Raw genomic sequence first — 14,380 nt, 5'->3', positions numbered from 1 at the left:
AACTCCGTAGTATGTGTTTAATAGACCAGTTTGGTTTGGCATCAGCTTGACATAAACTTTTGGTTATCCAAAGCCCTTAATTGCTTTGAAGTAAAATCCCAGTGCTGCTCTCTTTTATTAAAGGCATGTTTTTTCCTGTTGTTGTGGTCTATTTTGGAAGACTGAGTTGTGATTTTTGCATATGTTCTACATAATGCCTCATTAGCAAAAAATCTTGTATCATTTACAAGTAGCCTGAATGTCTGTTGTTTTGAACAAAAATCCATATTAAAATTTAAACAATATAAAAATGCACATTTTCTGCTTATTAAAAAGGCTGTCTTAAATTAAATGCAAAGCAGTAACCAGTGAACATATGTATGTGAACATTAAAATCAGAGCAGTTTTACCTTTTATTTACTTTTTCAACTCCAAAAATATTTATACCCTTAGCAAATGTGTAACTAGTTTGTAGTTTCTTTAAAAATAAATATTAGGGTACTATTTATCTTCTTAATTAAAAATCATGTAAGTGCCATTATGTCCCAAGGGAGGAAATGTAACCTATATATGTTTCAGACTCTCTAACTTGCCCTGTTCCCTTTGGCAGACAGCAGACTGTCAAATCTTAAAACTAAGAGGCTCTTTGCAGCCGTGCATTATAAGAAACAGCTTGGCCTTTGGGCCTCTCTCTTCCCTTATGCAGAGACAGGATTACTTCCTAGCACTCTAAATTCCCAGCATTTGACTTGGTAAAGTAGTGAACCTCCCAAGGACAGAGCAGTCGGGTGAGCGCTTGTGCATCTTCTACCTTTAGCCTGTCTGAGGTGGTACAGGAGCCTGTTTCTGCATTTGGCTACTGCACAGACCCTTCTCCTTCTGTCCCCTCCTCTTTCTCTCTCCTCTCTCTCCCTTCCCTCTCCTTCCTCCCCAGTTCCCGTGCCATTTCCTTCTTTACCAGCCTCTGTCCCCTCCTTCCCTCTGCTCCTCCTCTCCCACCTCCCTGCCCTCCCTTCCCTCAGTGCTGTTGTCACTTCACCTAGGATGCACTTAGGAGACTTGAGAGTGTTGGAACAGCCCCTACACAACAGTTACTCAGAACCTTTAATGAACAACACGGCCGCATCGTTCAACACTTAGTTCAAATCCGTATCCAGTTTTTTCCCAATTACTCTGATGTCCTTGATAGCTTTTGTTTTGTAAGCAGTAGGTTTTGTTTTGTTTTGTTTTCATCTAGGATGCAACTGAGGATCGTGTGTTCATTGCCATGTCTTTTAAGTTTCTTTTATTCTAGAATAGTCCCTGCTCTTTTCTAGTCCAGTGACAGCTGTTTGCCGAATACCCCTCAATTTGGATTTGCCTGATTGCCCAGTCCCCTAATTTAGAGGGCACATCTGGTTCTCTGATGGAAATATGATGGGGGCCTGGGATATCCATGCAAACATTGTTATGCAGGGAGACGGTCTGTCATTTGTAAATACCTTCAGGTTCCCCTATTGTTTCGAATAACTTAGTGTGTGTGCAGTGACAGATAGTATACCAAATACCATATTCTTCTGTCCCTGTGTTTTGTGTTATTAATGCTATTGAAGATTTTTCTGGATAGCAACTTAACACATTTTTCCAATGCTCGTGGAAATTGTTGCACATATAACTGGTGAATTAATCCACATATGACAGTGCAGGGGAAATGAAAACCTAGGAAGGACTATTTTAAAAGGAGAAAGTAACTACAAAGAATGAGAAAAATTTAGGTCTTAAAAACTAGATTTGAGCATTGATTCAATCACTTAAGCACTTTGTCCAACTTCTTTATTTCTCTAATAAATGAATAAAGAAATGGGCCAGTGGTTCTCTGTTCTGTAAACAAGTCACTTACTTCCAGGACCTTCTATATCTGAAAGATTTGCCTACCCAATAATTTTCCTGACTTTTTTATTTTTTTCATTTTATTGTCATTAGAACCTCTGTTATTCCATTCATTCTTTCTGATAATTGTGAGATAATCTGTTCTTACTGTAGACTGGAGTCATCCTATAAAACTAAATTTAAAAAATAAAAAATCTTCAGTTCACTTTTGCAAGATTAATAGCCGGTGAAAGTACATTTTCCACTGGGCTTTTGGAAATACTGCCTAAAAAGTCCCAGATTCCCATAGCTGTTACAATAAACCTCCGATTGAAGTCCATTAAAGTTGATCCTAAACATGGCCATCTCTAGAAGGTGAGCCAGGATTTAGGTTACTCTTCCCAAGCCACTTCTCCTCATCTCAGTGTGAGTACATGCATACCGAAATTTTGTCAGATCTGTCCCCTCCACTCCTCTGGATGGTGACATTAAGAAAGTACTGGAGTTAGGACTTGTTTTTGTTCCAGCACCAAGAGAATTATGCTGTATTAGCACATTGAACTTACATAGTCTTGTGTTCCTTTGTGCAGTCTTAAATCAGGGAGTCGCCTGTACCCATGATGGCAAGTAGCAAATTTGAGCAAAACCATTACCCTTCATGTCTATTCTTGACAGTTTTAGGGAAAGTCACTGCTCAATTTATCAGAAGCTTCTGTGGTCCTGTTCAAAACACCCTTGCTAATGTTTGTGTGTGTGTGTGTGTGTGTGTGTGTGTGTGTGTGTGTGTGTGTGTTTAGTTTTGTTTTTCCCAGTCATCAGTGACCTACATTTCTTTCAACAATATGATAATCAAGTTTCTAGTACCATTTAGAAAGAATATTAAAACATTTTTAACTCTGATTGCTTTAGCTTTATCCCTTGGACTCGGCCAGCCTAAGACTATTACTCACAGTGATCCTTTCCATTCTGTCTTGTAAACATTCGACATCACTGCCTCCCAGAGCCTCACAGCATAGCTTCTGTGTGATGGAGTCTCTCCGCATCCTGTAGAATGCTGTTCATAATCCTTACTGTAGCAAGGAGTGAAATGCTGGTAGGTAAGGAGGGGAGGCCAGTGTCTAGGGAATACAATATATGAAACTTCAACTGGAGCGATGATTTCTGCTTCCTAAGCCTTCGTATTAGACTATACATTACATAGCCCCACTGAAAGTTCTCTTTCTCCAGTGTAGCTGAGGTTTTAAGTTTCTGGATTTATTATGGCGCCCAGTAGCAAAGCTGGAGTCAAGTGTTTTCAAGACTTCCATTCGAAATTCTTTTTTCAGAGTTTATTGCTTGGCTGTTTCAAATTATACAAGAGAAAGTTGGCACACAGGTTGTTGAGCTGGGTTACTTTTTCAACATAAAGTCTAATTTATTTCAGCTTGTTTTTAATCTAGAGAGGAGCCAACAACTTTTCTCATAGTTTCAGAAGATCCGATCATAATTCTAAGTCTTATCTATAAAAAGAGAAAGCAAAAAAGAAAAATAAAGTCACTGCATTCTCCAACTTAATTTTTCATAGTTTTTCAAAATCCTTGTTGAAATTTTGAGAAATGTTTTTTTGCAAAGCATTTAATTAGAACTCTTGATATCTGTCTGCAGGTTCTTTTTACCATGTGTAATGCAGCTCATACAAATGGTTGCGTAACTGTCAGAGTCCATCTGAATGGTGCCCTGTGCATAGTTCTTTCTGCTAGGACATCACCATCCTGAAGACTTGTCCTCTGGGTGTAAAAAGAGGCAGTGTTGTTGTGTAGAGGTCTCTGGAAACGTTGTGGTGCCTTAACCTGCATCTCTTCCTCTAAGGAAGCCAACCGTGGGTTTTGTCCCCAGGTCTAGGACTGGCTGTGTAGTGATGCCTGTTGCTCCCTCTCACTTCTGACGTCCTTAGCAGCCTTTGGGGACATCTCTTTTCCATCCTGTCACCTCCACCCTTATTCTTTCCCCGACGTTCGTCTATGTGAAAATGGTGAATTGTTTATCGGGTCTGAGCTGATTTGGTTGTCCATCATGAACACAATGCCACAGGTATCATGGTGTTAATTTTAATGTGGGTGTATTTTATATCTCTGACCAGCACTTGTGACAAATTATCATCTTCAGATTATTGTCGTCAGAGTAATCAGAATACCTGCTCCCTGCAAAGCCCTCCCATGGAATTAAGGTTTTGCATTGTCTGGAATAGCCATGCTCTGTGGTAAACTGACTGTACTTTAAATGCCACGTTATTGTTGCTGTTTTCAAATAGCAACAGTTGTGTTCATATCTAGCTTTGGGTGTCATTAGTATAAAATGCTCTGCCTCTTTTCTTACCAATATTCTGGAGTCCATACTCCAACGCATTCAGGGCAATGCTCAGTAGAACTCTTTCAGCCAAAATACTGCAATGTTTAAAACACTTGCTCTCCTTTGCAATACAAAGAGAATTCAGCATCAGGTTTTGTAATGCTATGTGACTAAACTGATTGTTGAGACTTAATTGATTGTTATTAACATTAAGCTACAGTTCATTTTGCTTGTTATTAACATTAAGCTACAGTTAATTTTAAAACATATTTGATTTCTTCTTGGAAATTTTGTTTTAAAACAAAATATTAGAGTCATTGTCTGGATTTGATCCTTAGCTCCTTCCCTCCCCCAATAAAAAGAGCAAAAAGCTGAGAAAGGGTCTGGAGAGATGGCTCAACGTAGAGCACTGGCTGTTCTTCCTGAGGACCTGGGTTCCAGTCCCAGGACCCACACTGCAGCTCATAACCATCTGTAACTCCAGTCTCAGGGTATCTGATGCCTTCTGCCCTTTGGGGGCACTAGGCTCACACCTGGTGCACAGACATACGTACAGCCCACAATACAAGATTTTAAAGAGTATTTTTTAAAAAGACTAAGACAACAGAGAATATAACAAAGAATTTATATTTTTGAGTCAAATTCTGTCCATCTGTATCAGTAGATGCTATACATTGTTGACTGGTTAAACCAAGTAATTCTGGGGAAAATAAGTAAATTGTATTTTGATTTCAAATGTTTTTTTTCATAATTTAAATGAAAACAAATTTGAATCTTTTCTTTATGCTTTATTTAAAATATATTTTCTTCATATTGTATTTTAGTGAAAAAATGTAACAACAAGAAAAATAGCAATAAGCACACTGTTGAATCTGTGCTCAGAACTGCTAGAGAATTTGTTTTAGACACATAATTATTTTAACATTGTGTTAAGACTGTGCCCTGGGAAGGATCCAGGTTCTTGGACTTGTTTATCTTCTGTGTGAGGACAACTAACTGTGCAATGCCAAAATACAATGAACTTTCAAATATCAAAGAGGAAAACTGAGTATTTCAAGTCCTCAGCTGGTTTACAGATGTGTGAGCTTTGTAGTGCATTTGCTGGTTCCATCGGGCCTTGTGACAATGTTTCCAATATGTGAATGCTAGGTAAGCCTTAGAAGTAAAATTACTTAGTTTAAATGCTGAAATAATTTTCTGAATTTAAATTTTTTACCTTTATATTTTTTAAAGTGAAGTCTTAAAATCAAGGCTTCACAATTTTAAGAAGGTTTAAATGTGGCATTAAATGAAGGAAGCTTTTTTCTGTCGGGAAAATAAATGCCTTTTGAGAACAGGTATTCATTTAGATCTATGATTAACCTTTAACAAGATCTTCCTGTTAAATTCTACATTTGCTTTAATCTCAGTAGGAAAAATACAAACTAGTATTGCAGCATCTAAGGTTTCTATATATCCTGTGGACATCAGATAATCTCTTACAGCTAAAGGCACATCTGTAACGTATTTAAATGCCAGCTTTGGGCATTATTAGTATAAAATGCTAAGTCACTTTTTTTGGAAATATTTTGAAAAGTTGAAACTCCAAGAGGAAACTGCAGTAAATGCTAATCTTGTGGATGTGTGTGGAAGGAGTAGTAGGGAGGGGATGATACTGCTGTCTCTTCTGCACTCGGGGAGGGAGCGCAGCATGGCAGTCCTTCAGGGAAGCATGGGGTTTGTGGTAAACATTGCTGCCTGAAAACTGATGGTTTTGTACAGTTCTTCAGAACATCCTAAAATAGCTGTCAGTCTACACTGTCGGTGTGATGACACTAACACTGCCATCAGGTTTGGAAACTCCCTTCAAATTCAGAGGGTCTGTCCATACACCTTCCAGAATGGATATTGGCTGGTTCTAAATAATCTACCATAATTTACAATGATATAAAATTTTAGATAACTTTAGTTATATACAAGTAAACCAACCATAGTTGTGTGTGTGTGTGTGTGTGTGTGTGTGTGTGTGTGTGTTGTTTTCCTTTTAACTTCTATTAATTCTTTTCTTTTTCTTAAACCCAATTTTGAAGGTCAAATATTCGGGACAATGTAGAAATGATTAAGCTTCATAGACAACTAGTGGAGAAGAGCAATGCCCTTTCAGTCATAGAAGGGAAATTTATTCAGCTTCAAGAGGTACCGTGATTATTTACTTTATTCACAGATGAAAAGGATTGGAAAATCGTATTCAAGTTGTACTTTTAATAATGGTCATAACGCTGAGTCTTTATTTTAGTATTTGCTTTATTAAATGTGTATAATTCCTCTTTGTATATTGTTCATAACAGTTACTAAATAGCCACTTAGACTTTTTATAAATACCTAAATCATCTTAACAAGTGCATCTGCCATACATCCCCTCATGCCGTGAACATTCTTTTTTATCTCCTGTTTTTCTGAGCTCATGTAATGGGCCTGCAATACTGAAGAAGTCTCTGTGCTTGCACACACATTCACTTTCACATGTGTGCAGTAAAGACCAGAGTTATGAACGGGTCAATAATTACATTCTGTTAACTCTTTCTTTGATGTGAATTTTGTTTGGTTTGGTTTTGTGTTTCTTTGGTCACCACCATTATCAGAAAATATGTGAGTACCCATAATATCGGCTGTCAGTGTATTTATCTTAAACTTTGACATATTTAGGCAAGATGGTTTTCAAGTAACTATGGGTACACAGGGACATGCCCTCCCAGAGCTACTATTTATTGGCTTTGCATAATTAACAGAAGTCCTGGAATTAATGAACTCCAAAACATTCCAGATGATCAGAATTTATATGAAGTCATGCTTTCTTTGAAGTCCAGAGACAAGGAAAGCTGTACATTGATGTAAAGCACAGGTTCATAGATGCCTGCTGCACTATTGAAGTAAGTAGTTATGTACCTTTCAGACATACCCTAAGTGATATCCTCCAACCTACAGGAACCTCCTGTGATGCCAAGTATAACCACCTTTCATATAGAAGCACAGATTTGTAGGAGAGGAATCTGTTTTGTGCGTAGGAGTGTTACCTCTATCGGTGTGTAGATAGATTCCTCCACACTGAAAATACGTGTGGGAGAAAGCAATTTCAGAAGTGAGGAATTAGGGGAACTGAAAAATGATTTTGTGTTCTCTTACTTCTCTGACTATCTTGATTCCCATGTAACAGTGACCCCTGGTGTATTTGTTCAAATAACAAGGGCCTGCTACAGTACAGGGACATCTTCAGGGAAAGAGGGAGGGAAAAGATTGAGAGGCTAAGGCCAACAGCCACAATGACATGAGGAGTTTGCAGGAAAGTCGCTAAAGGTAGCATGCTGTCATGATACAGCGGTAATCTGAACTAATCTGAACTTTTCTAATAGGAATTACACCGGTCAAATGGTGTCTACAGAAGAACTTGTCATTAATAACCTGTTTTATTACCTTTTAAAAAATATGGCATTTAAGTATGTAAAATTGAATATAAATCATGTTCACCTATAATTTTTACAACTTAAAGATTTGTAAATATTTTTTCAGAATTTAAAAACTTATTTATATTAAAATTAAAATCTAACCATTCAAAATTGTTTATTTATGGTCTGGTGGCAAATCTTTTCAGTTTCCCTGTCAGTGATCGTGTTTTTTGACCCATGCTGAAGCATTTTAGACAGCATGTCCAGCCACTATAACCATAGTAAAAAGGGGAAAATTAATTGCTAAAACTAATTTACATACTGGTCACTGTCAAGAAATCAAAGCCTGGGGACAAATAAAGAGGAGAGAATTTGTGTTGTGAGTGCTAAGTGACCCTCTCTTTCCTTGTATCACATGCCCGATGTCTATGACTTGAAGAATAAACTGTGCGTTGTAAACATCCAGGATAAAGCCGTGGATGGATTTGTAATTAGTTATCTGGAGTATCAGATTTTAAATGCTTACATTTTCCTCTCTTTGTTTTGTAGAAGCAAAGAACGCTCAGGATCAGCCATGATGCCTTGATGGCAAATGGAGATGAGCTAAACATGCAGCTTAAGGAGCAGCGTTTGAAGTGCTGCAGCCTGGAGAAGCAGTTGCATTCGGTGAGGTTTTCGGAAAGAAGAGTGGAGGAGGTGAGCACCAGGACATGATGTCATTTGCTGCAGGAAATTTTCTCTAGAACTCTTTTGAAAAGTAAAAGAGAGATAGTTCAAAAATTGAATTTATGTCAAAATCCTGAACTCTGTATTTGGTATTTTGAATGCAGCAGAACAGAGTAGGTAGTTCAGAATATGAGTGGCGAGCTGATCCTTAAAATACCCGCAAATGTGCTCAGAGCCACTGTTTATCTAGGGTTAAAGAGCCTTGGGGGAAAAGAAAAGTAAGGTGATATCACATGACCTAGAGAACGGAGCCTTCCTGAATATGACTTCTTAATCATTGAGACACAGAATGAAATTAGAGGAATAATGTATTCCTGAGGGGGATGGTATGCTCTCCTAGGTCAGCAATTTTGTAAAATTATCTTCTTTCTGGGAGGTTGTTTTGAAACTTACCCTTCTGTTACTGTTGCCACTCATATCTCCCAACTAGCACCGTGTTTGTTCTGTAGTCTGTTAAACTTACTTCTGTGGAGAACAGAAATGGAATAGGTGTTTACATTCTGTTCTGCACCCAGGAGAATCTTTGCCTGTCTCTCTTTCACTGGCATCAAAAGAGAATATCAAAAATAGAGATGACTTTTAAGTTCTCTGCTCGATAGCAAAAAAAAAGTGACTACAGAGCATATTTATTGATAAAACTTTAAATGCTACAGTGTAGCAATCCACATTTTAATCATAATGATCTAATAACTGTGTTTTCTAATAATCATGTTTATTTCTGAAAGTATTCATTAGGATAAAATAAGGAATACAATTTATTCTTATGGTGTGGTACCATTTATAAATTCCAGGCAACAAGAGAAATTGTGTCTTTAAATTAAATAGTGATAAACAAACGTGTTTGAACTATGAACTCAAAGAACAGTTAGTATTCATCTTTTATGGGCCAATTGGAAATTAATACAAAATGAATATAATGATGGAATTCATCATGGAAAAAAGTGAAAACTATTATGTTTCCAGGGACTTAAGAGAAAGCTCTTAACACATTCTTTATTGAGTTCTGATTCCTGCGTTCATAAAATAGTATATCCATTTCTACTAAATTGAAAGAGGAATATTTATTTAACAACATGGAAGAAATCAGCACTGAATTGAATGCAGGCACTGTATGTGGTCTAGTCAGCAGCTGCAATGTCGGAACCCAGACTAGACAAATGGCTGTCCCCTCCTGGTTTTCTTACTGTATGGATTGATATGATAATCACTTATTGTATAACTTTATTTTCAGAGTCTAGAGTGCTAACCCTGAACCATGGAAACTCTTTGTAATTTTATTTTCATTTTAGCTGCAGGATAGAATTAATGATTTAGAAAAGGAGCGAGAACTTTTAAAGGAAAACTATGATAAACTTTATAACAGGTAAATCACAATTCTATGTATTTCATTCTTGTTTGGGCTCTTTTTAATCAAAGTGTTTATTATCACAGTATCTAATATCGATTTAAAAACTAGCAACAGGTCATGGCTAGACATATACTTACTTTGCAATAGAAAAATAAGCTTTTTCAAGGCATTGGTAACTGGTTTTTTACTGAGCTGTATTCTATCATCACGTGGAGAGTTGGGTTGTTTTGTTTCCAGTAACTGGCACTGGCACTTGTTTTACACAAGCTCCAGGCTGGTAGATGCCATGCAGGATGCTCTGCATCCCTCCTGTGATGTCGGCACGCTGGGTTGTCGGAGTCTAGAGCTCAGGTTACAGACAAGGGAGGTCCGACAGGGCTGAAGTACCTTCGACAGATAGCATATGCTCTTGAAGAGTGTGTGGTCAGGAGGCCTGGGAAGTTCTTGGAATGTGCCTGACTCTCTCTGCTGGGCTTTCCAGCATCTTAGCAGTGAATGTGGTGGGGAAAGAGGTTCTCTAGCAATATATAAAGAGAAACTCAGGCACCTCAGCCTCAGCTCAAGATGAACTCTGAAGAACTACTTCACTTTCATTTCTTAGTATGTTTCATAATTACAGTATTTTAGAAAATAACCCCTTCTGGTAATATTTAAAACAAAATTCTACTCCATGGCTAAATCTTATTAAATGATTCTGATGTGTCTATCGATATATATCTGTGTAATTGTTAATGTCTTTTGGGTATGTGTGATGACAGATGTGGGATGACATGGGAGCAGATTTAGCATGGTAACTATGTTTATCTGATACCCAACCATTGCTTCATATTGATAATATACTGAAACCTTAGAAAATAGTGTCTGTGCCAAAAGTATGTCTTTAACTTTTTAATTGAATATTTTGCAAATTAATATACATTTTAAATTTTGAATTTTTAGTTCTGACAGAGTGTGTAGGGAATTTAATTTTGGTTACTTGGAAACACGACCTAAGTCTGTGTTAGGCATTATTCTAATGCTTTGCACCTTTTTTTTTTTTTCTGTCTGTTAAGGGTTAGCAACAGTAGGCTACCAGTTAAATATTCAGGGCCCTCTAGCAGGAGTAGCCTAGCTAAACATCTTTATGTGGAATTGCATAAAACTTCCTTCTAGACCATTTTGTACCGGTCCCTTTCTAGTTAACTTGACCTAAAAAAATCTATTACACTTCCTGGTTTATATCTCCATCTCTAAAACATTGTGTGTATATTTACACTGATGTATCTATATATACTTTATGATCATATGTTTGAAATTTCAGGTGTTGTACACATTATACACTGCCCTAGTGTGAAAATCGATGGTATCCCTGTGTTTTGTAAAGGAGGTGACTGAGAAGCCAGATGAACAGACTTGTGCAGAGCCACACAGTGCTGCTGGGGAGCAGTGTGGAACTGAACCCAGTTCTTTCTACTCTAAAACCTGATTTCTTTTTCCCCAGTGCACCACTGTCCCTCATTTTAATTGCGTTTGAAAATTATATTTGTGAAAAGGAAGCATCCATGAAATAATGGACCTATCATACATACATGCAGAGATTTTGATTGATTTATACTTACCTTGAATATCTTGTAACTCTAAATAATTTAATGTGCTCTAAATACAAAAAGTGCCATTTGGCCGTTACTTCTAAATTTCTACTTCTCTCCAACTTGAGAATTTACTGGACACACTTTTCCTGGAATAAAAAACATCAGACTTATCTGGGAGTAATACAGAAATGGAATTTTGACAAGGCATATTTTTCTCATATTTACTTAATCACCATAAAACTTTATCTTTCCATATTAGAAGATGATCTAAGAGTGTAAATCTTTAAAGGTTTTGCTTTTTTTTTTAATGTTTTGGGCTTGCACTACTTTTTTTCCTCATCACACTGAAAACAGGCTTCATTGTGCAGCTCACACGTAGATATTAGATGAGATGTATGGAAGTAAACGGCTGTAATGAGCATCAAAACAATGTCAGAAAATCAATGGCACATAAGCCTAGAGTCCAAGTGTACGTGTAATCATAAGTAGAACATCAAACTTTTCTGATGGAATTCTTCAGTATGTTTTCAGAAGCATAGAGAAACTGCAAATGTCACCGTTGTCCGTAGATTCTTACACTCTTTTCTCTCGTTACACTCTTATTCATCATTGCTGAAATTAATGTTAATCAGAAACTAGGAATGCTACTTGTTTGCTTAGTCATAATGATCGCATGCTTTAAAAAGGAGAGCATGTGTTTGTTATTCAGAGTTGGCTGTTTTTCAGGAGAAAAAGATGATTTGCAGATTGCATTCTCATCTTCCTTTTTTAAATGAAATTTTGAATGTGTTTATTACTTGACATGTGACATATTAGAGACTCATGTGGTAAGATAAAACCCTCATGTTAGTACTTGGTATGAGACTTCTTTAATATGCTAAACATTTTTGATACCATGCCAGGAAATAAGAACTTTGAGAAATGTTCAGTTTTAAGATTCAGAATAATTTTTTGCAATTAAATCTTCCTGTTCAAGTAAAAGAGAAACTTCATGCAATAATATGGTAAGGCTGTGTTCCATTCCTGAAATTAGTGTAGTTCGGGTACCAGGGAACTTGTGGATGCAGTAGGCCTTAAGAACAATATGTACATATAACCTGGGGAGGTTATTAGGATCTTAGGATCTGGGTTCCACCACACTCCCTGAGCCTCTCCTACTGAGCATGCGCGCGCGCACACACCCACACCCACACACACACACACACACACACACACACACTCTCATGTGCACAAACCATTACTACCACCATCCACTGCCAAGTTTTCATCTTATGGTTGGGTCCAGGATTCCCGTTAAAAGTGACTTTACGTTTTAATTTTTTGAAAGATGTTGATCTAATGGCTGTTTGTTTTAAAAAGAAGAAAGAGGCCATTTAGAGTTTGACTGTTGTAGTGACCTTTCAAGAACCAAACAGATCACGTTTTTATGCTGTGACACTGCTCAGAATTTGAAAGAGCACGGCTGGCCACCCACAGACCCTGCTCATTTCTTCAACATGAGTTCTGATTGTCTGCAGTCCTCTTGCTGAAGTACCTGTGGGTTTTTTCATGAGAGAGGGGGTTATTCTTCCTCATTTCTCACGTGAAGTCCTGTAATGTTGGAGCGGTGAAGTTTTGCTGTGAGAAAAAGACCCAAGAGTAGAGAGGAATTTTCAGCTTTTGTTTTGATCGTATCATGTTTTAATCAAGGGTGTATATTAACAGTATCCTTGAGACCCAAGGCAGCCAGTGGGCATGCTAGTGACCACAGGCACCAACAGCCCTCCTGCAGGCTGTCACCGAACATACCAGTCAGCCTCCCTCACTGCCACTGTTGGTGTGGACAAAAACATTTTCATGATAAAAAGTTCTTCCGCACTCCTCTCGTATGCAGATTTAATCATGTATATGGCCCTCACAGAGAAAATGGAGCCAGATGTGGTTCGCCATTTATAGCTACACAGATGGCTGCAAGCATAGAGGAATATAGTAAATTCAAAAGGAATTCCTCATGAAACTCCGTTGGAATGCAGTCCTAAATTTAGAGGGGAGATAGCATGGGCTAAATTCAGATTGACTTATGCTGATTTACGCTAGTATTTTGTGGGTTTGGAGAAACCAGGCTGCTAAATTGTTCTTAATTTAAACACACACAGCTTCTGATGTTCCTGCCAGATTAGCTGCTGGTGATCTTCTGCTGGGCGCCCACTGTTGGAACACTACTGTTTCTAATTGCTGGCATCTCGGGGCATGCATAGCTGTGCCTGTTTCATCAGGCTTAGTCTTTTTTCCGGGTGGTGCATGGTTTTAATGATAGAAGGCACATACACATACATGTACTCACATTCATGTATATGATTAATTTGGCTAGACACAAAATTTATATACGTTCATTTTTAAGTGAATTTGTAAAGGAATATTCTTTAGTATTTAAAGTATGTGTGTTTTATTTAGATTTCATTTAAGTCTAGGTAATTTTACCTTTGACAAAAATTAGCTTAAGATATTGGCATATCAGTTCCATGGTTTTTGTTTTTTAAGGATCCATATGTGAAATGAGAATACTGATAGAGGAAAACAGATGTCATCTTTAGAGTGACTTCTAGAATTCCATTTATTTTCAAGGTTATATTATTTTAAATGCAATAAAAATATTCAAGGTGTGAAATGAATCCCCCCCCCCTTTTTTTTAAAGCTATGCCTTCTACAGAAAGTATCTGTTGGACTAAAACCTCAGGGCTAGTTGGGAGCAGCATTAAGGTCAATTTCCAATAGTACCTTTCTTTTCCATTTACTTCATCAGTATAAAACCAGATTTTATGGATTTTCGTTTCGTTTACTGAATTTAAAATAAGTAGAAGGGTCAAAGCTGTGGGTGATTACTCACTCAAGTTAAGCTTCACAGATAATGGCTTTCTGCTGAAATGCAGATCAAGCTAAGTTTTCCTGAAGTCTGGCTATCACCTGGGAAGCTACAGAAACATGAATTGCCAGGCCTTTCCCTTTGAAATGTCCCTGAGTGTCAGTGAAGCTAGCTGCCGTAGCACCACTGTTGACCGCGTTCAGGACCCACTCGATAAGGAAACGGTTGATTTCTAGTGCTTTCATCTCGTATGCTATGCCTCGATCACCAGCAGATTTAAACCCTAACTGAAACTACTTTGGGCTGCAGATGTAGT

General features: G+C 37.6%; 1 protein-coding gene across 3 annotated transcripts in view; it reads left to right on the top strand.

Moving 5' to 3' along the window:
- Positions 1–14,380, top strand: part of Rpgrip1l (RPGRIP1 like) — a 97,245-nt gene that overhangs the window by 17,618 nt on the left and 65,247 nt on the right. For all 3 annotated transcript variants that reach the window (XM_059264548.1, XM_059264549.1, XM_059264547.1), the window contains exons 7-9: positions 6,225–6,330; positions 8,127–8,273; positions 9,593–9,666. In XM_059264548.1, the coding sequence (XP_059120531.1) occupies positions 6,225–6,330; positions 8,127–8,273; positions 9,593–9,666 (327 nt within the window). The remainder of the gene's footprint in view (positions 1–6,224; positions 6,331–8,126; positions 8,274–9,592; positions 9,667–14,380) is intronic.

The sequence above is a fragment of the Peromyscus eremicus genome, chromosome 5, assembly GCF_949786415.1.
Source record: "Peromyscus eremicus chromosome 5, PerEre_H2_v1, whole genome shotgun sequence".
NCBI lineage: Eukaryota > Metazoa > Chordata > Mammalia > Rodentia > Cricetidae > Peromyscus > Peromyscus eremicus.
This window is presented reverse-complemented; position numbering and strand designations above follow the sequence as displayed.